At 48.4% G+C, this 24,416-nt stretch overlaps 1 protein-coding gene across 6 annotated transcripts in view; it reads right to left on the bottom strand.

Moving 5' to 3' along the window:
* The window catches only part of Tox2 (TOX high mobility group box family member 2), a 120,412-nt gene that overhangs the window by 62,945 nt on the left and 33,051 nt on the right, over nucleotides 1-24,416 (bottom strand). For all 6 annotated transcript variants that reach the window (XM_020173137.2, XM_074074813.1, XM_074074815.1 and 3 more), the window contains exon 2: nucleotides 8,449-8,514. In XM_020173137.2, coding sequence (XP_020028726.1) covers nucleotides 8,449-8,514 — 66 coding nt within the window. The remainder of the gene's footprint in view (nucleotides 1-8,448; nucleotides 8,515-24,416) is intronic.

Here is a 24,416-nt window from a genome sequence, read left to right as displayed (position 1 = left end):
AGTTGGAAGGAAACAAAACTATATGCTGTAAACATTCATGGCATTGTATGAAAATGTCTTTATTACAGGGGAGCCACAAAACATGCAGACCAAGGTCCTCCCTCAAACCGTCCCCCAATGCCTCAGTGCAGCCTTCAAATATTCAAACACCTCACAGGCAGGAATCCGGAGCTCTGAAATAAATATAGTTTTAGCCACTGGAATACAAAATTAAGATTGGGGAGATGTAAGTACCAACTCCCTCTCAGCAGTTTTCTGTCAATGAAACCAAGACAGACTGCATTTTTTTCTGAGCATGTGTTCAGGAGGCACAGGGAGAGGACATTAGGTTCAAGGTGACAGACACTCAATCCCTTCCATATACACTGTGTGGGGGTCTTTCCCCTCCTTCCATTTTACTCTCTAGCTGTGAAATGATATGAAATTTCATCAGATCTGAACAAAATCTACAGTCTTGGAGCACGTGCCTTTAAGGCTTCTTCATATTTATTCAGAATTCATGAATCATGTTCCGATAACACAACCATAATTATTTTTAAAGTGTGATGTTTGTGGCTTTAATAGGAAATGCTTGCAAAAGGCCTTTTCTGTTTGATTGTTTGTAATCTTAGCAGTAATCACTGTGGCTGCCGTCTCTCACCACAGCAGGCGAAACACAATTTCATTTTAATATGAATCGCAAGCTCTTCACCCAGGTTTTAATTAAAGCAATAAAAGCCGTGTCATCTTTGCCCTTTACAATGTACACAGGCTCAGAGGCCAGCTAAAGCCTAGACTTTTAGACTTCAACCATGGCAGGAGAGTCTCCTGCCTCCCAGTGCATTTGCTGGGAGTGGTTTTGTTCAGAAAAGCCTCATCCACCTCTCTGAGTTACAGTTTCCTCACCTGTAAAATGGGCACAGCAGCAGCAGCAATATCCAGAGCAACAATACCTATCTGATAGAGCCCATGGGCAGAGGGAACAAGACATTTGGCCCCAGTGCCTGAACTCAAGGAAGTGCACAGCAAATGTAATTATTTATGTGTGGGAAAACCCAACTGAATATCTTCCCTGATTATTAACAGAGGGAAACCGAAGTTCAGCAAGATACCAACACAGGTGAGGGGAACAAAGTAGGGTGGAACCTCGAACTCAGAGCTTCTGGTTATTTTGCATTCTGGGCATCTTACACTACCGTCTACTGGAAGGAGGCTTCCAGTTCACAGCCACAAGGACCTTGGGGCATAGTGACTGCAGGCTCCAGCTCTCTCCCCGACTGGCTGGCCGGTTCAGTCTTTTGGTCTCTTCGTTGTGCTCTCTACCCATCTAGGTCTATGGCTGATCTGAGTGTTAGGAAAACAGACCAGGTATCCTTGCAGATCTACAGATGACTGTGGCACAGACCTAATGTGGTGCTCGGAACCAAGAGCTAGAACCTGCTGGGCTCAAAGTTCTTTCACATCTGGGGTGCGCAGGTGTGTGGCTCTGGGAAGTCTCCCCTCTTGCAGTGTGAGAATGTCAGCTTTTACGGCATGAGAACTGCACCTCAGCATTGCTGGAGCACACAGAGTGGTGAAAGGGTCATGGTGGGCAGGCTGTCTGGCACAGCTCCCGCTCAGGGATGCTCACACCTGCCTGTGCTGGTATTTGGTGGTAGTCACCATGCTTTAGAGACAGGGGGCTCCCAGTGAGCACCTCCAGGGTAATGCTCTCCTCCCAGCCAAACCTTCATGTCCTCCTGCCCAGTCTCTCTTGCAAACAGCTCCTGAGCCACTATCACACTTGTTCTGAAAGAACAAAGTCCCCATTTCCCAGCTGCATCTTAGAATAGACGTCCACTCTCTTGACACCCTCCTCTCTCTCCACTACCCCATCCAGACTGCTGTCCACAACCTTGTAAATCCCCAGCTCCCCGTGCCCTCAGTTCTGTCAGCATCTGACCCCTCATGCTAACCCTATGCTCCCGGCCTTCAGCTCTGGGCTCTGGCTTTCTGTCCACACCACCTCAGCCTCCTCCAAGATCCCTTCAGCTCAGCCACATGTAGACACAGGCTCTCAGCTCTTCTTCTCCTAGGAGCAACTCTCCCTACTGCCTCAGGCTCTGCTCCCGTAAGAAACCCAGAGGTCTGTCAATAGTCAGGGCCGCACCTTGCAAACACCTGTCCCTTCTCCTCTCTGAGGAAGGTGTTCACTTGTCCAGCTCCTCCCTTGTGGCTCTTCTGCACTGGCCTCTCTGAGGCCCCCACAGTGTTCTCTCCATACCCAGCCTAGATTCCTGGTCTTTCACGTCAGTCTATTGGACATAAAAGCTTGTCTTTCTGGTGTAACTGCCTAGCAAATTCCTTGCTCCCACTGCACCTGTACCAGGCCTCATTCCACCATGCTGCACAGCAAATTCCAGACCTTCTGTCCCTCCCAGACTCCCGGGCCTCTGACTCTCAGCAGACCACCTGCTCCCTGCCCCAGAGGGCAGATGCTTTCAGGGGCAGATGTTCTCAGCCACGCTGCTCTCTCCTCTGTCCCTGAGCCCCAAGCCATTCTGACCTAAGGCAGCACCTCCTTCTCTGGGCACCTGCTCGGAAAATTTAAGCCACTAATTCACCATTCCCTCCCCCGCGCCCTAAGCACCACTCCTTCCTGGACACCTTCCATGGGTGATTATGTATTCTACAGTCTCTCAGCTTGTGAAAAAAAATCTTCACTGGAGTCCTTATATTACTAAACTAAGACCCCCTGCCCTTGTCCTGCCCAGAGGGGCTTCTCACACGAGGTGTCTATATAAGCATTTACAGTCCTTCCCCCTCCTTGGTTCACCCATAGGATGCAGGACATCCCCTAACATCAAAACTGCTTTTACTGGGGCCACAATGATTTGCTTTTCCCTAAAACTACTGGATACATTTCAATTTTTACCTCACCAACCCCTTGGAGTACACAACCTGACTGGCTGCTTCTTGTTTAAACTAAACCCCTCTTGCTACAGTTTGGAGCTGAAATGTCTCTCAAAGGCCCATGTGTGGAGAGCTCCAGTCTGTGACACTACTGGGCGGTTGTAGAACCTTTAGGAGACAGAGCGTAATAGAAGGAAGTCAGGTCATTGCGGGTGTGCCCTTGAAGGGAATATTGGGATCTTTGTTTCCTGGCTGTCAGGAGGTAGACAGATCTCTGCCACATGCTCCTGACATGTGGCACATGTCCCAAACACAACAGGGTCAAGCAACCATGGACTAAAATCTCTGGAACCATGAGCCAAATAAACCTTTCCTCCTTTTAAGTTGATTATCTCAGGTATTTTGTCACAGTGACAGAAAGCTGACTAACACATCCCTAATAATTAAAAAGCACAACAGAAAGTCTCTTTTATACTCCTGTACACTGCCCATCCAGTTTTTATAACACATACAAACACCCACATGCACGCACGAAATGCACAAAGCCACCATTAGCATTACTTTAATCAAATGCGAGCACAAAAACATACATTTTTTTATCTTCTTTTTCTCATAAACAGTAACATACTGAACTTACTGTTTTAGACCTTGCTTTTTTCTGCAAGTAATGTATCTCAAGAACTTCCATATCATTTCAGTTTCCTCATTCTTTCCTTAGAGCCACATAGCACAAAATTATTTAACTAGTCCCCTGCTGTTGGATATTTAGGTTGTTTCCAGTTTCATGTCATTACAAATGATAACACAGCGAATAATCTTCACCATGTCATTTTTCATGTGTACACATGCATCCAGGGATATAGTTCCTAAAGGAGAATTCCTGGGTTAAAGTTCAAGGCATTTACAATTTTGATAAATGGTGACAGTCCACCCTCCTTCAGGATCACACCAATTTATTCTCCAATAACAATGTACAAATCTGTTTTTCCATAAGTACTCTGACAGAATGTCTTATCAAACTTGGGTTTTTGTCAATCTGACAGGTGAAAAATGGCAGTTTTAATTTGTTTCTCTTAGGAACTATTCTTAGCATCTATTCATATACTTAAAATCCATCTGTATTTCCTTTTCTGCAACTATTGGCTCACATCTCCTTCCCTTTTCTCTACCAGGGCACTGAGTTGATTTCTGGTAACTATGTAGTAAGAAAGTTACCCCTTTAACTGTGTTGTAAATTGAACATATTCTTTTTATTCTAATTTTCCTTTTTTCTTTTTACTATACATATGCTGTTTTGGTCATTAAAAAGTTGGTTTTTGTTAGTTTATGGTCCAATTTTAAAGGCTTTTCTTCTAAGGCTTTGAGCCATAGAAATGTCTTCTCTGCTCTAAATTGTAGTCTATTAAAGGCTGTTTTGCTGGTGCCTTTATGGTTTCTTTGAGTACATTTAAATCTGATTTATTTAAAAATTATCTTTTGATAGGGAAGGAGCTGCAAATCCAGATTTTCCCTAGACCCTCTTCCCTTCTTAAGTTTCTTTGCCCTTGGTTTCTAAGGCTCCATGCTCTCTTACTTGCCAAACCACTCCGTCTCCAACTACAGTGCTCCTCCTCTTCACTTTGCATTCAGACACTGGTACTCAGCATTTAAGGTCATGGATCCTCTGCTCTTCCCACTCTTTCCTTTGTCTCCATAATTGTCATCCACCCCCAGGGTTCTGACACCATGGGCTGAGGATTTTCAATTTACCTCTCCCATGAGCTCCAGTCTTGGACGGCCATCTACCCACGTGGACATCCCCACTTAAATGAGCACCTCAAATGTCACATGTCCAAGTTTGACTTCATCAAATCTGCACCTCTCCAGACTTTCCCCACCTCAGAAGATGGTACTATCCTGCTGGAAAACTGGCTCATGCTAGGAGCCTGGGAGTCATCAGTACCCCCCATTTCTCTCCTCCTCTAGGTCCATCAACCTCACTTCCTACCAACTTGACTTTCTGAGACACCCTCCAACTTTATCGCTCTCCATCTCCTCTGCCTCTACTGCATCTAGGACAAGGTGATCCTTCACTAGGTCTCTTACCACATCCTCCCACTTGGTCTCCCTAAATCCACTCATACTATTGGAGCTTCTAAAACTGCAAATCTGATCTTGTCATTTAATCTCAGCCACTTGGTCCTGATTCTGTCTGTTCCAGTTCCATTCTCACACATGCACACAAGTTCTTAATAATTCTTAGGAAAAAGATTTATAGCAGAAGTCGGATTTAGAGTCAAAAGAGTGGAAAACTCACCACAGTCAGGACAGTGTCATGAGGAGTGACATTTGCAGTGGCCCCAAAGGAACACGGACATTTGTTGGGGGGAAATAAGTAGGGAGTTCCCATCAGAAGAAACAGGGTCTATAAAGACACAGGAGTGACCAGAGACTTGTCTTGTGTGACCAAAGCATTACTTATGGTAATAAACACAACGAGAATGAGCCACAGCTAGTTTTTCTGAACTCTGGTGCTTTGCATATGCTCTTAGTTTAGATTCCCTCGAAGTGGAGCCTGAGGCGGGGATTCCTATGAAGAGGACCCAGTGCAGGAGGGTCATGGCAGAGGAGGGAGAGGAAGGGCAGGGTAGGGCTGAGCAAGGATGCAGTCTTCTGGAGCTCCATGGGGAGTTACACCTTTGAGAAAATGAGGTTGGCTTTCAGACCACTCCCCACCCTCCTTCTGTACATGGTTCCCACTGGCAGAGGGCAATGTTCCAGAGAAGTAGGTGGTGCACACTCATAGAAGCTGGACATGGGGGCATTGGTTGGTCAAAGAGAATCTAGTGTGCCACCAGAGCCCACAGTCTCACCTCATTTATGTCCCCCAGGACCCTAGAAAGCAAGCATCACTGTTTCCACTAGGTAGGAAGCTGACACTGCTTGCATTAGGGCATCTGGCCCATGCAAGGGCATGAAAGAGCTAGAAGATGAACCCAGGTCTGTGGAGGCCAGAACCTACTTCATTTCCTCTTCATCTCTTCCCAGGAAGAAGGAAATACCAATCCCCATAGCTCCTGGACAGAGTCTGGTGTCGGCAGGGCAGAGCTGATCCATTCTGGCCCTCCAGCCCCAGAGGCTGCAACCCTGCCATTCTCAGCCCTCCCAGGCAAGTCTGGTACCAAAGAAACACAAGTATGGGTTCAGGAGTAATAATTTATGAAAGCTGAGGCAGCTACGCAGAAATTTTGTGAAGACTTGAAAACACCAAACAGTAGAGCGTGCAGATGCAAAAGCAACTTAGAGCCCTTAAGAGCTGGTTTGAAACACAGTTTTAAAAAGGACACAGTTGGCTAATGCATACCCACGGGAGCCTCAGTCTAAGTTGCAGTTTCTAAGTAAAGAAGATGGCATCTCAGGAGAAGTACTGAATTAAAGAGCAGGTTTGTCATGTGATAAAATTGGATGTCCTGGAAGCAAATGCTTTCCAAAAATGCCTTCCCACTCATATCCAGAAGCTTGCACATTTTAGGTGCCCGAGATACATTTGCTCACCAGGTAGGCAAACCTGCTATTTGACTACACTCATAAACTGTATTTATTCAGTATATCCTATGACATTTGGAGTGTTTAGTCTTGGGATCCTCTGTTGGCTACGAGACCTTCATTTTGCCCACATGTCTTTCAGTCCTTAAGTAACTCGGACAATACAATTCCCGCAGTTGATGAGGCAACACATGGCGAGAGGGTGTTCATGTGCCTGTGAGTGGGCACTCCGGAGAAAATGCTAGAAGGAAACATACAGAACTCTTGCCGTGAAAGATGGGAGGCCAGCAGGACTGCTCCAAAAGAGTCTGAATTATTTTTCAGCAAAATCAGCATGCATCACATCCCCTGTTTCCCACATGGGGTGGTTTGTAAAAGGACCACAATACTTTGCAGCTCCTCCTGTGTCCATTTCTCCACTCCTTGAGTCTAGACTGGTCCCGTGACTGGCTTTGACCAGTAAAAAAGAGCTGGAAGTAATGATGTGCTATGCCCAAGTGTAGACCTCCAGAGATCTTGCATGTCCACCCTTGCTCCGGGAACCCATCCCCCTCCTGTGTACAGCTTCCAGAGAAGAAGAGCCCCTGTGAAGCAGCAGCGAACCCTATCCCAGCCAGCACAGGCTACCCTGGAGCTTACTGCTGTCATTCAAGTGATTCGAAGAGCACCGCCCCCAAGCTGAACCCAGCCAAACTGCTACCAAAGGATGCATGAACTAGATAAATATTTTTTCAATCCACTACATTCAAAGTGTTCATTATGCAGCAAAGCTAACACACTGTGAGTCAGTACCAGCATGGTAGCTCATGCCTATAATCCCAGTTGTTGAGGAGACAGAGGCAGGAGGAATTCAGGTTCAAAGCCAGAATGGACAAAAGTTAGTGAGACTCTATCTCAAAAACAAAAGTTCTTGGGGCAAGAGCATTGCCTAGCATGTATGAGGTTCAGGGTTCAATCTCTAGTACTGCAAAAAGGGGGAGGGGTTTTCTGGATTGCTTTTGTGAATTTTGCTCACAGGAAGGTTGGCTCAGGACACTGGGTAGACTTGGTTAATCTCAGAGAATTCTAATGTCTTCTTCATAAAGTGTTAGTTAGAGAACCCTCTGGATGATAGCACAAAAAAAAATCTGGAAGTCCAATCACATAGGAAAAGCAAAGTTCAGAAAAAAGAAGGATCACAAATATTTCCTAAGTGGCTTCTGAGTGTCAGACTCTACCTCACTGGGGTGCACAGTAGTGAGTAGGAGAGAGCCGCCCTTCCGCCATGGAGGTCATGAGTGTGGAATTCAGACAGCAACAAAGTTATCACATAGATACAGAGATGACCCGGCATTCCAGCCTCCAGTGGGACCCTGCCTAGTGTCCCAGCCTGATTGGGGACCCTCCCAACTTGCAGTGAGGGCCCTCTCCAGTGTCCCAGTCTGTACTAAGGATGCTCCCTGCTGAGAGAAATGTTAACTTTTAGCTCTGTGGAAAATCTTGTTCCATTTGGCATCTGTGACCCTCAGAGGGCTGGGCTGGGTTGGGACAGCCCTTCCCAAGGAATACTTCGCCCCTTTGACCACTAGAGAAAACCTTTCAGAAAGCCTCTGCTCTCTTCCCTCTATGCCATGTCCACAGCTTCCCAGTGGCCTCTGACACCAGGCAGGCAAGAGAACACTGTATCTTCACACACACACACACACCAAAGCATGTCCCCATGGATGCTGTGCAGGAAGCAGGCAGCACCATGGAGCACCAAACACCCTGACTTACTGCTACTAAAACTTGCCCTGAGCACAGAGGATGTGAGCGATTCATTTCAAGTGTCATGGAGCTCCTGATGAGGCTCATTTTAAGCCACCAGTAGCCAGAGAGTTGATTTCCAGAAAGCACTCTATTCCAGATTGATTGTCCCTTTTAAGGACTCAACTGATATTCTCGAACACTTTAGAGAGGACAGTAGCAGGCTGTGCCCCCCAGTTCTGCAGCCCAACTGCCTCCACCCCAGGAGCAGCTCAGCTCCAGTCAGTCCAAGGCTTCGACCCCCGCTCAGGGAGGAGGGGCACCCACCTGGCTGGTTGACAGGAGCTCTGGGTTTCCGTCACTCATCCCCACGTAGGCACTGTCACCATCAAACTGGAACAGAGAGAGAGAAGCAGCACTGATTAAAATGCTCTTGGGGAGGCATAGGAGAAGCAGCCAGGGAGGCCAGGGGACTGTGTGAGGCGAGGGGGCTGAGCAAAAGCTGGAGCCCATGATGCCCGAGGTCCCATTTCAGCAGGGTGGAAGGAACTGCCCCATTCTGAGGATCCCCAGGGCTCCAGGTTAGCACCATTAATCACAGGTACAATGAAGACTAGAAACCCTTTCCACACCTTCTCCACAGCACAGCAGGCTCCTTGTCACACATTGAGCCTCCCAGCCCTGGAAGTATATAAGCACCTCATGGCCAACGCAACCAGAAAATCCCTAAGACTGGAATCCTACGTACAGGAGGTGAGGGTAAACCTCCTGTACCTATTCCAGCCCCTAAGGCCACCTGTGGCCATAGACAATGGACACTGGAGTAGAAACCACACAGAGGAACAACAATCTTGTGTTTGAGAGGCCACCATGTCTGGATTCAGGAAGAATTCTCACAATGGGGCAGGTGCAGTGGAAGAAATGTAGGCCCTTGAGCCTCTGCTCCCTCCTCACCCTGGTGTGTGATCTTGAGCTGGGGTCTAAACTTTCAAGGTTCCTCATCTGCCAGAATGGATAATGACAATAGCCCCCTTTGTAGGATATTGCAATTTAGAGCACTGAACTCAACATGAACTCCATTCCAGGTAGTTCCTGTCCTTTGAGACAGGTATCTTAGACAAGGTTCCCCAGAAGCAGAGCCTGAGGCAAAGGTTCAAATGCATGTGTTATTCTTTAGGAATAACCTGCAAGAGTAGGAGGGGGGAAAGGGCAGGGCAGGGCAGTGGTTAGAGCCAGGCAAGGACGTCTCAGCTACAGACTCACTTCAGCCTGATCCCATGGTGGCAAACTTAGTCCCAGCACAAAGCAGGGACTTTTGTGTCCATGTAGATCAGTCACTGATGTGGGCTGCCCTTAGGGAGTCATGGAGTGGTACAACCTTCTGAGCAAGGTGGTCCCCATTGGGCCAGGGACAATTATCCAGTGGGCTATCTCCACTGAGGGCCATTGGCAGCCAGTGCTCATAGCAGGTGGGAAAATGGGCCATTTGGTCTTAATTGAACAATTAACTGTCATCAACAGTTGGCCTGGAATCCAGCACATATTAGTTGGTTGATGAGTGTGCTGGAGGCTCAGGAGAGAAAGGAGTTCCCATGGTGAGCAGTGGCCCTATTGCTTAGTAAAAGAGACCCTGGATTGGGGGTAAGGGGGAATCAGACACCTGGGTAGGCAGTGGATTCCCATGAGGTCACCAGAGCAGGTCTCAAGTCAAGACAACTCATTTATTCACTCTTTTATTCAATCAACATTTAAGAAAGGGCTGCTGCATGCTAGCGCTTGCTTTCAAGGAGGACTTGGTTGGCAGAGGCTCTAGGCAGAGCCTGGTTTGTCTCAGTTTGGATCCCCGAGTGTCTTGCACACGAGCATGCTGGGTGAGCAGCTGTGAACAGAGGCCTGAGGTAGAGGACAGACCTGCTATCAGCCCACCTCCTGGGGCTCTGAGGCTTCCTCTGGCACTAAGGCCTTGAGCTTCCTCCACACCAAGGTATAGGACTCTTTCTGGGCAAGAAGGGGGATCACAAACTCTCCTCGTCCCTCAGACACAGCAGGGCCACCTCCCTCTCCACGTGTGCACAGAACAGATACAAACACTCACACTACACTGTCACCCAAGCTATGCAGGTGAACACAGAGGTAGGCGATGCATGTGGTAGACGCAGGTATGGAACACACACATTTATATGGACATGTTTACATGGACCCATGTCATGCACAACTCGGTGTTCAGAGCACTGAGCCACACATGTCGCACGTCCATGAGCGACGTAAACCAATGTGCACAGAGCACGAGCACAAGAATGCACATATCAGATGTGCAGGACTGGGCACTCCCACGGCGGGTGCACACGCAGGAAAGGAGGGAGGATGCGTCAGATGTGCATAAACGGCCACACATCCGCAGCTCTCTACCAGAACTCACGCAAATGTGAGCACAAACAGTGCGTGTGCGTGACAGCTGAACTCAGCAAAGACACACGGGGCTGAAATCTTGTGCGTCCTTCTCAGTGTATCAGTCCCTCAGCCAAAAATCATTTTTGCACACCACACAACCTTGTGCATGCTTTAAAATGGAAAGAAGAAATACAGGGGAAAACAAGAGCCTACGGATTGCTGTGGAATGTCAGAACATCCTCTTGCCACTGCCCGGAATCGATTAATTTCCCCGTTTCAGATTCTAATTATAATTCCCTTTCCCACTGCCATCTTCAGTCCTCATTACAGCTGGAAGATTGTTCTGCAAAAGCCAGGCCTTCATCTTCTCTTCCCAAGAGTTTTGTCATGGAAATGAGCTTTGGAATCTGAAGGAACCCACATTTTTGCAAATATCGAATGTGTAAGGATAACCCTTTCACGACAGCCACTAGGGACATGTTCACAGAAGGCTTCTACAGGGTTCTTCTCTACCCACACTGTGTGGTCCCCTCAGGGACAGAGGCTCCTGGGCCCCTAGTCCAACAGCCACCCTCAATCTAAGCACACCATGTTGTCCCAAAGGATTTTTTTAATCTTAAGGGAATCCTGGACAAATAGGCAGCCAAGGTAAAAAGTGAAAAGCCCCTGGTCTTAGAGAGTCCAGGTCTTGGCCCATCTCAGGCCAAGTACGTTGGCTGTTCTAAACCTCCATTTCTTCACTCTTTGGACCCACAGAGTCACTGGTTCGTGACAGATATGAATTAGGTATCTGTGGGAGGGTCACATGTGATAAGTGGGTGGATGAAAAGGAGGAAGGGAATAACAGATGGGCTGTATGATACAAGGATGTATGGATGCATGGACAGATGAATGATGGCTGGATGATGGATGATGGATGGCTGGATGAGCGGATTGCTGAATAGTGCATAGATGGATGAATGATGGGTAGATGGATGGAGAGATGGATGATGGGTAGATGGGTGATGGATGGTATAAATTATCATTGCTCAACAGAAATATAATGCAAGTCATAAATGTGAGCTGCACATGTAATTTTCAATTTTCTAATAGCTATAGTTATAAAAGTTATAGTTTTAAAAGTAAATAGGCAAAGTTAATTTTAATGATAGTCTAACCCAATATATTTACATTATGACTTTGATATATAAGCAATATAAATCTATCAATTATTAATGAGATGGTTTATGGATAGAGTGGAGGAACAGGTGGATGCACGCACGCATGGATGGATGGATGGATGAGCAGACGGGTCGGAGATGCGTGGATCACAATGGTGGATGAGAGAGAGGAGTAGGTGAACGGATGGATAAGACAGGAGTGTGAAGAGGCAGGGGATGAGAAGGAATGGTGGATGAAATAACAAATGGATGGTTGGGAAGGTATTTGGGATGCATGGATAAATGCCAGACAGTGGTTAGAATGGTTTGGATGGGTGAGTGCGATGATAAGGGGTAGGTAGGTCTACTGTCTCCTCTTTGCTCTTTTTACATTTTCCCTAGACAGTGTCATGGCTTCTCGGGGTTGCAACATATTACTGACTCTCAAAGATTCATTTTTTCCAAATTACCTCCAAATTTCAATGTACAATACCCCCTGGACACCTTCCCCATGTGGCCTATGAGCACCTCAAATTCAACACAACCAACACTGAACTTATGCATGTGTTGAGACTTTCTCTTCTTCCAGCACTCCCTCATCCTAACTGAAAGTGTCACCTCCACACAGTCCTTTGGATGACTCTGGACTCCTCTATTCCTAAATCCCCCAATCCAGTCCCCCACAAAAGCTTTCTTCTCAGCTTCTCCACAGTTCTGTTTTCCTCCCTGGCTATCCTGAGTGATCATCGGCAGTCATCTCACTCCTCAGAGCAAACTCTGCATGGACTCCACATCACTGAGCCTTATACTCTGGAGCCTCCATGACCAGCCTAGGGTTTCAGCTCCCATGGTGTCCTCAATGTTTCAGGAACCTTGGGTCCCCATGAGCTCTAATAATATTAACTATTCCTGACCAGTACTTAACAAATTTTGCCTATTACTGTTATTATATGATAAATTAACGCTCCCCTTACCAGCCCCAACTCTCCTTAGGCTAGCGGGTGACCTCATCTCCTACATTATTGAAAACCTAAGGCCCTCCCCCCTGTCTCTCTCAACATTCCCCAATTATTTATATCACACTATTCATCCTGGCTTCCCTCCCCTTAGTCTGAAAGGTAAAGTGTCAGTTCAAGGTCAACCCTTTTGCCTTGACCCCATTCCCCCAAGTCAGTCTCTCTCAGTCTCTCTCTCTCTCTCTCTCTCACACACACACACACACACACACACACACACACACACACTCATTCTCATTTTTGGCACTGGGTCTAAGATCTAATTAAAATGCGCTGGAACAAAGTGAGGTCAGCCAGTGGTTCCCAAACACTGGGGATTTACAGCGAATGCCCTGAGAACACACAAACATGAGCATAAAGAATCCCAAAGCCCTGGAAAGAGGGCAGCAACCATTTGCCTAGCCTTGTTTGATGAGTGCTCATCAAGTGTCAGATACCGTACGAGATGCCACGCACACGGAATGATCAGGACACCTCCCTGCCTTCTAGAAGCCCCCAGTCCTCCTGAGAAGCTGATGATGCTTCAGCTTCCCACCCACTCTCCAAATCTATGTTCCTTGGCCATGGCCACAAGCTGCAAACAAGTGGTCACAGGACTGGCTCAAAGTCTCCCTGACTGACCAGTGACAGCTTTAGAATCAGCCTCTGAAAGTCCTATTCTGATAGGCACATGTCCACAGCTCAGGGCAACCATTCCCAAACCTCCTCCTTCTGAACGTCCTATGCCAGGACTCCTTGTGTCCCCAAATCCTGCAAAGACCAGCTCTTGCTTGATTTGGAAAGACTAGTTGTGTGGACTGCAGTGATGAAGGCAGCTTCTTGTTTCCCACTATCATTGAATGACAGCCTCTTTTTTGACACTGAGTGACAAGGTCTAGGATCATGCTAGCACAGGGAAGAGACAGGTTTCTCAAGAGAGGCACTCTGAGAACAGTGACTTGGAAACTCCTGGACATCAGGCAGACAGCTGGTGGCAGAGAAATGAGCAGGAACATGGGATCCAAGGCTGCTGTGAGCATGGGCCAATGAGCACCTACTGTATACAGCTTTTGTCCTGAGCTGTGCCAGGCCTTCTCACTGGAACTCCCTAGAAATTGCAAGGCTGCCATGACCAGCCCCACTGTAGAGATGAGCACCATGGGGCTCAGGGTGGTTGGGAGCTTGCCCAAAGCCAGCCTGCCCTTCTGATCTTGGCCTCGACCCCAGGTACCAAAGCAACAGTTGTTCTGAAGAAGCTGCTGTTCCTCACCCTGCACCAAGAAACAGATCAAAGATGAAGGATGCACAGCCCTGAGCCTGGCCAGTCACAGACACGGAGAGATGCACCTCTCGAAGATCTAAAGAGAGACAATCAAAGCAGCACCCACTGCTCCCACACAGGCCCTGAGAACACTTTCTGCACAGATAAAGCTTGGCTCCAAAGGCAGATGCGCGAGCGCAGCAGCTGTGACCTGGGCCCTGTCGAGAGTGCGGTTTCATGTGGAAGTGTCACAGGGAGATACGCATCGGGACGGGAAGTGCTGGGGAGGGCGAGGGCAGAGAAGCCTGCACACATGGAGAAGGGACAGGCATGGGCACAGTCTGGTGAACCTCAGGCTCAAGCAGACCCAGGCCTCATAAGCCCAATCCAGGCCGGTCATCATACACAGAAGCACCATGGCACAGTGGTCGAAAACACAGGTGCTATTGACCGACCGCTAGGGTCCAGACTCTGAGGTTATTGTTTCTACCTCATGTGATTTTTTTAAAAGAAAATAAGTTACTCTGTCTCAGTGTCCTCATCTGGAAAATGGGCGTGAGTGTCACTGGGATTAAATAAATTAAAACACAGAAAGTGTTTAGAGCATTGCCTCGCAGTACAGAGAAAGCCCTCAACCACCGTGAGCTAGCTCCTGCTTTACTACTTAATCTGCACAATGCTGACACCTTGCTGTAAATACCTCTCTACTGACATGAAGACCCTAGGGGGCTTTCCCACAGATCTCTTAAGCATGGGGAAGACTCTGAGCCCTCTGCCTACTGCATGCAATTCAAAATAAAATTGGTAAATTCAAGTCAGTAGAAAGCCCAACTGAGGGTTAATGACAACTTTCATGTTTTGTTCCCTAAATATCAGATTTCAGTTTCTCTCCAACAATGTTTTTTGTCCTGGTTGATACTCCTACTTTGCTGGGCATTTTTATTCTGCCCTCTTGGGAATTCAGCACTACACCAGAAGGCCCAGAGAGGTTAGGAGATCTGTCCAAGGTCACACAGCCAGGGTACACCTGGGCTGAGCCAGAGCAGGTAACCTCATGACTCTGGGCCTGGGACCTTACCTCCCTGTAAGGAGAGACAAGGCCTTAGGCATGGCCTGTCAGAATGTGGCTTAGGAGCAAGTCCAGAGTTGTAGGCCACCACAGGACCCTTGTCATCCCCACTGCTGACAGAATTTGGTGCCACTTGTTTTAGTCAATAAAAAAAAAATAAAGAAGAGGCTGAGCGTGGAGATACACGCCTGTAATCCCACTTCATGGTAGGCAGAGGTGGAGGTAGGAGGACCATGGCCTGAAGTCGGCCCTGGGAGAAAACATGAGATACCATCTGAGAAACAACTAAAAGCAAAACCAGGCTGGGGACATGGCTCAAGTGATAGAGTGCCTAATAAACACAGGGTCTGGGTTCAAAGCCCAGCAGTGCAAAAATAGCCCTGGTTACCACAGTGACCATGGATGAGTGCCACCAGGTACCTGGACATTCTGGAAGGTAGGAGGCACTCAGTCACTGTCCCCACTTCATAGACAGGACACAGAATCCTCCACCTGCCTGTGACTGTGTCCCTTCCAACCCTGTGCTGGCAAGAGAGTGGCCACCAGCCCTAGGTGGCCACCAAACACTCAAAATGCCGTGCATCCAAACTGAGCTGTGCTGAGTGTAAAATGCATGCTGGATCCCAAAAACTTAGACCAAGAATAGCAACAACAAGAACGCAGAGAACTTCATCAGCATTGTTACACTGACTGCATATTGAAACAATACTTTGGCTATGCTGGGTTAACCAAAATATAGTATTAAAGTTAATTTCACCTGTTTGTTTTTGCTTTCTTTGAATGTGGCTATAAGGAAGTATAAAATCACATACATGGTTTGCATTATGTTTGGTTTGGGTTTTTCCCCCCAGTGCTGGTGGTCAAACCTAGGACCTCAAGAACTCTACCACTGAGCTTACCCCCTAGCCAAGGCTGCATACTATTTCTATTGGTTGGTGCAGCCATAGACACTGCTTCAACCACTGTCTGCTCCAGACCCAGAGCCCTGGAATAGTAAGAATTGACATCAGCAATAGCCAAATCTAATTCCCTGTCTGGATGTGAGGAAATGGAGGTAGGCAGAGGGAGAGTGACTTGTTTAAGACAAGAGTCTGTCAAAGAGGAGTTCATTCGCCAACATATAGCAATGTTACTATATGCTGAGTGTTGGCACACAGCAGGAAGCAAAATAGGGGGCCAAAACCCAGTCCAAGGCTCTGATCTGCGGTCATCTTGCAGCTAGGAGTAAGTGTGCCTGGGTTTCTCCCTGGCCATGTCATCCTGGGGGCCAGGGCAGCAGGACTCAGTACCAGGACCTGTCTCTCAAATGTGGCCCAATCCCAGGGCTCACAGTCTGCAAGTGGGAGCTCCAGCTTCAACTCAGAGCAGATATACCTCAAAGGCCCCCGTGAGTCCCACCACTGCGCCCCGCCCTGGGCTCAGTGGGCACAGCATGGTGGCCTGGCAGGCCTGAGTCTCTTCCCTGGTGCAGCCAACTGGTAACTCACACACCAACTGCATTACCGCAGATTCACAGCAAAATTATCCTCTCTCTCAGCTCCACTTAACGCCATTTGGAGCTCGCTCCCATCCCCGATTATAAATCTAATTGCACATTCCAAACAGACAAGCGCTCATTAAGCTTTAATTATGCACATGTTGTTTTCAACAAACATTTTCATTTGGCCACTGTGAGGGAGATGGTTCCAAGAGGGCTGCAAGCATGGAGGGAGCTGGGGTGGAGAAGTGGGTCAGGGAGAAGCCAGATGAGGCTGTCCAGGGGGCAGGTCAAGACTCCATCAGATTGGGATCATGACCTGATGGCCTTCCACCTGGCTTTGCCACAGGGAATACCAACATGTGCAGCTAGTCCCACCTGCATCCCCAGCATCCCCCCGTCTTCTAAGCTGGCATCCACAGGCATCTCTGGGAATAGGAGGAGAAATATAGGGACCTGCACCTTGCTCCCATTCACCCTCCCCCCACTGCAGCTGGCACCCTCACTCTCCAGCACCATCTTCCATCCTGTTACTTGTCCACTCATTGATTCCACAATTATTCACAGAGCATTGACAGAGTTTAGCAGTGAGGGGCTAGCGGGGCCAGGACAGGCACAGCCCCTATGTGGTCCTGCCCAGGCCACTCTGCCAAGTCCCATCTTCCCCACTGAAGAAGAGCCCAAATTCTTTACTGTAGCATTCAAGGCACTGGAGAATCTGTCCCTGCCAGCCTAACCATCCAGGCTGGCCTCCCTCCACACACACACACATCCCTCTCTGCCTTCCAAGATGGCCTGAGCTCCACAAGTGAACCCAGCTTTCCCTCATGGCCAGGGAAAGCCCTGCAGGACTTAATCTCCACCAAACTCTTCTCCTTCTTTTCCACACAGCTAGTGCCCATCTGCTCCAGGAAGCCATGCCCATAGTTGCTCCTAGGCCAAACTGGCTGCATCCCTGCTGGGGACACTTGTGAAGGCATTTATTGGACAAAATATCATCACCAATTGTTCCATGCATGACTCTGGGACCAGCCTGCTCACGATATCCCAAGGCACCACCTCCTCCAAGGAGTAAAAGGAGGCCACTGTTCATTGTAGAGCCGGGAACAAAGCCTCCCTCTCTGAGCCTCAGTTTCCTCATCTACCTGGAAAGCCTGAATGGGTGAGCCTCCACAGTTCTCTTGGATCTCAGTTTTGTGCTCTGTCCAGGAGCCAAGCTTGAAGAGGGAGGACCCCGCCTCCCAGAGCTGATGGGGATCACCGAGGCGGGCTGAATGACGCATGCCCAGAAACGGGGGGGGGGCGGGAAGGTGTAGTGGGAACTCCAGGGCCACTCCTTCAAGAGGTGCTGAGAATATAAGCAGGTGAGATAAAATATGGTTTTGCATGGAAACAGAATTAACTCAGCAGCCGGATGGTTTCCCGGTGTTTTAGGGCTGCATTCCTGGAAACAGATTCTGAGGGTGAAGTCTACATGTAGGAAGTTTACTGGGGAGCTCTGTAGAGGAGTGAGGGATGCAGATGGGCAGAGGGACACATTCAAACTGTCCCAAAGGAAGAGCTGGAGGCAGGATGGCCCTGCAGAAATGTCCCAAATTGGGGCAGGGAGCCAAGCATTGTATTCCCAATGGACCAACTATCGACTCCAGGCTGCCAATGCCTCCTCCTTCCACCCAAGGCAATGGCCATGAGAGGCTCAGCTGAGAGGCGCCAGCAGCTGACCAAATGAACGCCTTAGTCCTGAGGAGCTGGCGGCGTATGGTAGCATCTGTTATAGCTACGATCCCTCGCTCCCTCACTCACTTTAACTAACTTGCACAACACAGACACAGTCTTTTCACTGTAACCCTCACAACAACTTGTGAGGTTACTTACTATTAATAAGGCTCCATCTCACAGATGAGGAAACCAACATCAGTGAGGTCAAGCCTCTTGCTCAAGGCCACACAGCTAGTAAGTGGTAGAGCCAAAATTTGAACCCAGGAAGTCCACCTCCAGAGCCCATGCTCCCATGACCAAGCAAGGCTACTTCTATGGTCTTGCGCAGTCCCCTCCCACGGTGTGGGGCTGTCCAACTCCTGGCCTTCTCCCCAGAGGCTTGCCTGCGGTCAGTGGTCGAGAGCTCTGAGCACTGCCAATATTTATGCCTGACAAGTATCTATCATGCATTCGGTTGGGAACACGTCCCAAAAACAATTCTTGCCAAAGACAATTAACGAAAAGCCACAAGAGCGCACGTCAGGTGGGACAGTGTGGCACGGGGGAGTGAGAGTGACCGAGACAATGAACAGCAGATGATCTGGAAGATATTTCCTCTCTACTACAAAACAAGCCCTCAATCACGCCACAAAGGGCTTGTATTGTTGGAAGGGAAATATGTCAACGACAATGCTGGATCGTGAGGCGGTTAAAAAAAGAAGAAGCAAAGAAAAAATCTTTTGAAATTGTAATTTGACCTAGAAAGGTTTTTCTAGGTCACCTGAACTTGGCACTTCTGCTTCTAACCCCAAAACCTAACAGACAGGCTGCCAGGCTCACTTCCTTCTGCCAGAACCAGATAACACAGGATATATTTGTGAACACTGCTGATATGTTTTTAAGTGCCAGATTAAAATCCTCCTGTGGGCCAAGAGCTGAGAGGACACTGGTGTGGTGCAGCTCTGAAAGTGTGTGGATCTGGATTCAAGTTCAGACTGTGCACTTCGCTGCTGCAGAGCCTTGGGCAGGGATTTTGCCTTTCTCATTAGATTCCTCCCCCTGAAAAATGGGAATGGAGCTGGCAGGGTCATGCTGCAGCCTGGTAGTGCGTAGCACACTATGGTACCTGGGAAGGCTAGTTCTTACCCAGCCACGCCTCTGTTCTTGACCATGGAACCTCATGCCCCAGATCTCGGCTCTCTCCTAGAGACCCAGGAGGCTGTGGGGGACTTTGTCCTAAAAGAACTTTCCTCCACCAGGAAACAGACAGCACAAACTGCATTCTAAGGTACAATATATACCAACGTGCTATTTTTATTCATCTTCACCATTGAGCCACCCAGCTCAAGATAAATCAGGTGACCATGCTTCAGAGACTTCTGGGGAAACCGAGGTTAGGGCTAGCTGAGGATCCAAAGTTACTGGCAATAGCAAATCAGGAGCTATACTGATCACACTGCTGGGTCCCCTAAGACTGGTCTCCAGAAAAAGCCAGATTTTGGCCAGTTACTCTCAAGGCTGTGACCCAGGCATCTACAATGTCTCTAGCCAGGTGCCAGTTTCTTAGGGTCACCTGGAACACAGAGAAGATTTTTGGAGGAGGTTAGGGTCCAGAGGGGATGTAAGACCAGCATGGGGACACTCAGGGGGTAAGGAGCCAATAAAATGGGGATAGGCCAGATGAGAGCAAGTGATACACACCTATCATCTAGAGGGACAAGAGTGAGCCAAAGGTCAGGCAGCTGGGAGGGTGAGAAAGCTGGGGTACATGTTCAGGGAAAAGGAATGTCTACATGTCACTGTGGTGGGTTACAGTGCTGAGTGGAGGAACCAACATGTGCCAAGGAAAAACCCAGGTGAGAGGTTAAGGCAACATTCAGAGAGAAATGGCAAGGGGCCAGGTGTGATCAGAATGTCAACCATTCTGCAAAGCAACTATTAAAGGAAGTGGGAGTGACATGACACGAGAACTTGAAATCAATGAGACAGAAGGACACGTATGGAATTACCCATCCAGGTGTGGACACGGCATGACTGAGGAGGTCATTACTTCATGCCTGTGCTGTGTGACACGTGACACCTTCACATAGGACAGTTCACTCAACTTTGGCGACAGCCCAGGAGGGAGACATTCACATCCCTTTCTACAGAGAAGAAAACAAGCCTGATTTATCCAACCTGCTCCTGGATCACACAGCTGGAAAGTGACAAAGCCAGGCTCTCAACTCTACCGGGAGTCACACCCATGACAACGACTCTATTTTGTCTCTCCTTTTGGAAACAAGGAGACAAAGCCCAATTATTTAATGTACAGAATGAGGATGACATTCTCATCTCATCCTCAACGATGAGGATTGAACTAGAGGCCCATGGCAAGCCACCCCCCATCCCAAACGCACTCCAAACAGATTAAAGAGTTAGATGCAAAAAGTCATGTCAGAAGGAAACAATCTGGACACAGAACAGAATGTTTATCAGAGCCGTGGAGGCTGATGGTTTCCTCCACTCTTAGTGCAATCGTGGAGGAAGAGAGATTGACAGATTCAAATATCTATGCATTAATATCTTCTGTGGAAGGAAACATAATAAAATCAAAATGAAAAGGACATCAGACTAAGAAAATATCAGCACGACTATGAGACAGTTAATATATACAATGTAGAAATGCCTCTGTCAAATTAAACAGAAAGCAAGATGCCGATAGACAAAAAGACACAAGATTCAAACAGAAAAGTCACAGGAGAGGCAATATTCCACAAAACAAATGCACGGGGGTGGGGTGGGGGGGTGGGGGGGGATGGGCGGAGGTGTGCTTGCTTTAATGACACGTGGAGAGCGACACATGAAATAAATGTACAATCATGAAACTAGAGAATGTCACAGCACTGTCAATGATGGGAAATAGCTTCTTTACTGGAAAGCAATATGGTGGCCACCACTGGACAGAGAGCCAGTCAGAAGCAGGGAAAACAGGGACCCAGGGCCTGTGCCTGCTGCTCAAGGAGTCACCCCCTCACCATGCTGCCTGTCTCAAGGATAGCCAGTCTTGCCTTTTGCTCTGAGGAGTGAGATAAAGGACACAGTCTTGTCCTCCTGAAGCTTGCCATCTGGTGAGGGGAAAAGGAGCAGGAATAAGACTGGGTGAGTGATACGCTGTACGCTGTGCTGGACAGTGGCCCACAGAGGAGATGGTTTCTAAGCAGTCCCCTGCAGGATGGGCAGAATGAGCCAGGTGAGGGGACAGGGCACCGGATGGAAGGGAAAGGCATACAAAGCCTGAGAGTCAGAAAGAAGGGCCAACTCACTGAGCAGGAGGCAGAGAAGACAGCAGACAGACAGAAAAGCAAACAGGGCAGTCAAGACACAGCTCGGAATAAGCCACATTTTAGAAAATGTCCTCTGGCTTCCTGGTGCAGAATGGGTTACAGAAAGTGAGCCCAGAGCTGGCCTAAGACGCTAGGCAGAGGCAGTTGTGCTGATCCAGGGGTAGGACCAGGGCTTGAGCAGGGAAGAAACACTAGATAAAGCAATAATAAGTAAAAGAGTGTGGCAGTGATCCCAAAATAGAAACTTACATTGATAGCTAGAATTGGGAAGCAGGTTTGGAGCCCGAATAAAACTACACAGTCTCTGTGTTTTTGCAGAATCCTACAGCGAGAGTCCCCAAGATGAATAAACATTACCAACGCAAGGGATCACCTAGAGTCAGAAAGAGGGTGACTCACGCAGGTCACAAACCCTAATTTCCTCTTCTTGGTCACACACTTCCTTCTTATTTCTTTTCTGATGATTCATAAGAAAAAATGATTTCCCCTTTTAAATTCATAGTAGAAATATCTGAGTGCCCAGGCTCCCTGCCCCAAGTTTTAACCTCTGCCCTGAGCCAGGCAGAGCCCAACTTTACCCCAGAAACAGACGGAGAGGAAACACGAGATTTCAGGCCCCTATGGGCCCTCCCAGCCTCAGGAGGGACTTCGACGGCAGCTCACAGGTCCACAGCCCAAGCCAGAACCCATGCAGCTCCACAATTCAGAATTTATTTGAATTTCAGAAAAGTAATGAACATTCTGCAAATTATACAATAGCTTCAGAGGGGCTCAGGCCAACACCTGCAATCAACGCATGATTATTTCCGCATTCACATGCGTGGTTAAGATTACAGAAAGCCACAGCTCAACCAGGTCAGGTTTGAGGGCCGAATGAGTTGGCAGTATATTGACAAAACAAATGTTGGCCGTGGAGCTTTCTGGGTCTCAGACAAAAGAGTTTTGAGCCGAATCAAGCACAGGGTACATATGTGCTAGTCCCTCACTGGGAGACTGTCTCTCTGTAGGCCCACCACACAGAGGGGGAAAGGGAGGTTCCGAAAGGTCAAGCTGTAAGTGGCTGACCTGAGACCAGAACCCAGGTGTCTTTTCTGACACCCCCGTGGTTTCTTCCAAGAGGCTGAAATGCCAGGCAGAGCGTTTAACATTATGGGGAACGTGAGCAGGACAGGTAAAAACCAGGATGAGGGTAAAACTGATGCCTTAGAGACCTCCCCCAGGACTCCTCCTCTGAAGGTCAATGTAGGGAATGTGTCTTCTGAGGCAAGTCCGGCAGTGTCTAGCCACCCAGAGTTCCCTGTATCCTCTGCGTCCAGAATGTGGCCTTCACTCGTTTATAGACACTGAGAGCCCACTTCTTGCCGCAGCTCCGTCCTTGGGGCTGAGGATACGGGCAGCCTTATTCTCTTGCCCCCAGAGTCCCCGAGGTGGGGGGGACAGTGAACAAGCAAACACCAATGTGGCCACAACTTGTGATCGGTGTTGTGAAGTAAACCAAGCAAATGCCAAGACAGGGGAGGAAGGAAAGAAACAGACTTTGAAAAGCCTCTCTCTAGAGGTGGCACTTAAACTGGGGGTTCTGAAGGAAAGGAAGGAGCCATCAGGACATGAGTAGGGCAGGAGCATTTCAAGCATGAGGAGCAGGGCAGCAAATGCAAAGTCCCTGAGGTCAGCAAATAGAAGCTGTCACAGGGGAGGAATGACGGGTCTGGGGTACAGTAAGCAGAGGGGCTGGCATATGAGTCCTTAGGGCCATGCGAAGTCTGGGACATTATCCCAGTGGAATCTTGGAAGGGTTTACAGGGGAGGAATGGGCTCTTGTTCATGTCTTAAGAGATGCTTCAGGCAGCCACAGGAAGGCAGATTCCATGAGACTCCATTCAGAATCTCAGTTTTCTCATCTATAAAATGGATTCCTGAGAAACCCTGTGAAAAGCAGAGTCAAGGGGTGTCTGGCATAGAGTTGATGCTCAGATGGTAAGAGTCAAAGTCTGGGTTTTCCTATCTAATCACCAACCAACAGAACCCAGGGATAAGTCCCTTCCTTGCTCAAAATACTTTGAAGGCTTCCCACTGTCCCAAGGTGCTGCTTGGGCTGGTCCTTTCTGATTCTCCAGCCCCATCCCTCACTCTCTCCCACTGGGCCTTGCTCTCTTGCTGACTGGGTCAGCCCTGGATGGTGCCAGGTCATACGCCTGGAGTACAGGTCCCCCGTACACCAGCATGATCACCAGTGTCCCCTTCCTTTCTATAGAGGCTGCATGAGCAGACACCAGAGCCAGCCCAGCCCAAGCAAAGAGAGGCTGGTTGTGCGTGTCTGAATGGGTGTGTGCATGTGTGCGTGTTGCATGGGGGGCTGTATTACGGGAGGTGTCCGTGCACAATAGTGACAACAGAGGGAAATATAGAGAGGTTCTGTCAGAGTGGACAGATTCTCCTAGGCACTGGGTTTCAAGGCACTTTCTGATTTAAGGTCACGTACTGGTTCCCACGCTGCTATACACAATCACTGCAACTTGGCTGCTTACACCAACACTATTCTCTCATAGTTCTGGTTGCCAGAAGTTCAAAATCAGTGTCACTGGGCTGCCGTCCAAGTGCCAGGCTGCTCTGGGGGCTTCAAGGGGAAGTGTGTTTCCTTGCTTTTTGATAGATGGCTGCCTGTGTCCCTTAGCTCAGGGGCTCTTCCTCCACCTTCAAAGCACATGGACTCAATCTGTTTCTATCCTTACAGTGCTCTCTGGCTCTGACTCCTTCTTCCCTCTCTCATAAGCATCTGTGATGACATCAGGCCACCAGGTAACTCAGGATAATCTCCCCATCTTGAGATCCTTAACTCTGCTGCACCTGTAAAGCCCCTTTTGCCATGTAAGGTAGCATCCACAGGTTTCAGAGATCAGAACAACTCCAGGTGAGTTCTAGAAGGTTACTGATAAACG

This window comes from Castor canadensis, chromosome 5 (genome assembly GCF_047511655.1).
Source record: "Castor canadensis chromosome 5, mCasCan1.hap1v2, whole genome shotgun sequence".
Classification (NCBI taxonomy): Eukaryota; Metazoa; Chordata; class Mammalia; order Rodentia; family Castoridae; genus Castor; species Castor canadensis.
This window is presented reverse-complemented; position numbering and strand designations above follow the sequence as displayed.